Consider the following 3,015-nt stretch of genomic DNA (forward strand, 5'->3'; position numbering starts at 1 on the left):
GCTAAGCCACCCCAACCAGCCCCTGTTCCTCCCCCACCCCACCCCGCAGAGAGATCGATCAATAAATAAAATAATAAATTAATCAATAAATAAAATAGAAACAGCTCCCCACTCCCAGTCCCCCCTAGAACCAAACCAACCCCGGCACGGCCGTTGAGCCCCATCCCTGCAGGGCAAGGCCAGGTTTGTGTCCCCCCCTCCCTATGTACTCCATGGGCCCTATTTACAGATTCACAGTTGGGGGGCAGGGAAGGGGGGTGGAGGGGGCTCCCCTCCTTCCCTGGCCCCCTGGGGTCAGGGCAGAGGAGTCCCATTGGTGGCCAGGAGCTTCTTGTCCTTGGGGGGACCTCGGCGTGGGGAGCTGGTCAGCTCTGGGTCTGGGCGGCCAGGCGGGGGCTGCAGGCTCCGGGGTGGGGTGCTGGCAGGCTGGATCTGGGCCCCGTTCTTCTCATCTGTGGGGAGGAAGTGGTTTGTCACAGGCCCTAGGGAGTTTGGCGTGGAGGCTCCTGCTATCAACTGCCCTCAGTGACCCCAAAGCTGCCAAACCCCAGGGAACATGCTCCAATGACACCGTGCTGAGGCCCAAGCCCCCAATACAGGGTTGGGGGCCTGGGGAGATGGTTGCCAGAGGGTTACATGCCAGCAACCAGGCCTGGCAACCCTAGGACAACAGGCCATGCTTCCTAGGCCCCCTCTGATCCTTGTGGCCTTTGGAAATCAGGTCAAGTTTGTCCAAGTGAGACCCAGTTGCCCAACTAGGGGAGACATTCTCAGAGCCTCTGGTTATAGCGCTATTTGCTAAGGGACCGCTTATGTGGCAGCAAGTAAGATCTGAATCTCCCAGATTACAGCAAGAGGGTCCCCCTTACCTCCCACTACCCTTGCTGTGGAGCTGGGGTCCCCGCCCTCCCAGTTGGGTCTGCCTGACTGGGATCACCTTTTTGTAGGGTCTCAATCCCCCAGACTAGGGAACTGTGGTAGCAGCAATGGTTGCCAGTGGTCACCTAGCAATTTCTATGGGGCCCAAAACAGCACCTAAGGTCCTCTGGCAGAGAATGGCCCCCTTAGGAGACACTGATTGCTGGAGACCTTGTTTTCATGACAACCAATAAGGCGCTCCCTGTTCCTGGGTCAGACTGGAGGTTGCCCCCTGCCCTATTCCCCTTTATAAGACATGTGGCTAAGGCCCCAAGGGTGCCCGTTGATCCTACATCTTTGAGGGTGTCCCCTTTTGGGAACCCTGGTTGCTAAGGCCAGCTTTCCTTGGCAACTGGGTCTAGAAAGGTTCAGGGAGCCTAGCTCGCTTTCTTGTTGCCCCAGGCAACTAGGCCCAGTGGAGACTAATAAAGCAGGGTTTCCCCACTCCCCACTAGTGGCGCTTGGGGCCAGGTAACTCCTTGCTGTGAGGGCATCCTGTGCACTATGGGATATTCTGTAGCATCCTTAGCCTCCACCCATGAGATGCCAGGAGCACCCCTTTCCCCGCAAATTAAGACAATCAAAAATGTCTCCAGACGTCCCCTGGGGGGCTGAGGTAGGCCAAATCATGCCCCGCTCCAAAGATGTCTCCCTCCGAAAACTGAGAGCTGTGACTGGGTTACTTTATAAGGCAAAAAGGCCTCTGCAGTTGTGACCAAGGTTAGAACCCCGAAGTGGGACAATTGTTTTGGATTATCTGGGTGGGTCCTTAAAAGAACTTTTCTCAGCTGAGGTCAGGGTCACAAGGAAATGTGACCACAGGATGACCTTCAAGGAGATGAAATGTCACCAGCTGTGAAGATAAGTGATAAGCAAAGGAATGTGGGCCTGTGGCCTCTGAGGACAGAACCAGATCCCTGTCCCCAGCCTGAAAGGAGGGAGTGTAGTCTGGGACACCTTGATGTCAGCCCTGTCAATTCTGACCTTGTCAAAATGGGCCCCCAGTCTGGAACCACTGCTCCCAAGCAGATCTGACCCTGGGACTTGGCATTCTCCCGTGACAAGGCCACCCAGGCTCCTGCCCTCCTGGATGGGGTCCTGTTTGCCTGCTCCCTTTCACTGTGGTGCCTAGGGAACCCCTATGCCAAGGGGAGGAGCCTTCATATCTCAGGAGTGGGGCTGAGCCAACAAGTCACCCCCTGGGGCACAGAGCGCATGCTCCCAGATGAGGCTGAGTCTTTGAAAGGCAACTCAACAGGGCCAGAAAGGTCCCAGTTTCTGCAAGAACCTGCTCACAGCTCTGCAGGTGAGGCCTCGACAAAATAAAATAATAGTGACAACGCAAGAACAGGTAAGCCTTGCGTCCCCACAGCTAGAGCCTCGCCTGCAGACCCCTCCACCTCACGGGACAGAAAAAGGAGACAGCCCCTCATCCCCTGCCTCCCACCTGCCAGGGCCTGCACAGAAGGCTGGTCATGAGTGCTTAGAAGCTGTGCCTGGATCGTCTCCACAACTCGCTTGAACCGACGGCTGGGACCTGGAAAAAGCAGGTAAACATACTGACTTGGGGACAGGTGGGGACAAGGAAGGCCCTCCCACCCTCTGCCCAGCAAAGGGGTCACAATTTCTTCCCCTGTTAGGGCTAGGCATAAATCCATGGAGCTAAGAAACATTGGATTTAAAATAACAATGGTTATTGTTTTCTATATAAATGGGTTTTATTGCTTGTTATTTTCTAGTGGAGACCATGAAAAGCCAGATATGTGAGAAAAATCAATAGAAGGAAAAAAATGTTAAAACTAAGAACATTCTGCATATTAGTCTTTCAGGAAGAAAAAAAGAGCCATAATTCATTGAAGTGATGTAACACCCCAGTGTTTCTTAACAGCCTGGTTTAGAAACTCTGGGAGAAAGCTCATCTCCTAGTCGTGACATATTAACGTTGGTGACAAGGAGAGCAAATAGGTATCCCTCATTCCCCAAACTTCTTATCAGGACTCAGGGAAAAAGTATAATTGGAAACAAGGCATTTCTGTGGTTGTCATCTCTTGTGCCAGCTCTTGATTGGTTGTGGCTGCCTGGAGTTTGAGGCTGTCC

At 53.5% G+C, this 3,015-nt stretch overlaps 1 protein-coding gene across 1 annotated transcript in view; it reads right to left on the reverse strand.

Moving 5' to 3' along the window:
• Window positions 1–185: 185 nt before the first annotated feature.
• The window catches only part of BRSK1 (BR serine/threonine kinase 1), a 14,343-nt gene continuing 11,513 nt past the window's right edge, over window positions 186–3,015 (reverse strand). Inside the window, exons 18-19 of the mRNA XM_006915950.3 lie at window positions 2,366–2,455; window positions 186–452 (exon numbers count right to left, since the gene is read on the reverse strand). Of these exons, the coding sequence (XP_006916012.1) occupies window positions 295–452; window positions 2,366–2,455 (248 nt within the window). The 3' untranslated portion in view covers window positions 186–294. The remainder of the gene's footprint in view (window positions 453–2,365; window positions 2,456–3,015) is intronic.

Source organism: Pteropus alecto, unplaced genomic scaffold (assembly GCF_000325575.1).
Source record: "Pteropus alecto unplaced genomic scaffold, ASM32557v1 scaffold326, whole genome shotgun sequence".
Classification (NCBI taxonomy): Eukaryota; Metazoa; Chordata; class Mammalia; order Chiroptera; family Pteropodidae; genus Pteropus; species Pteropus alecto.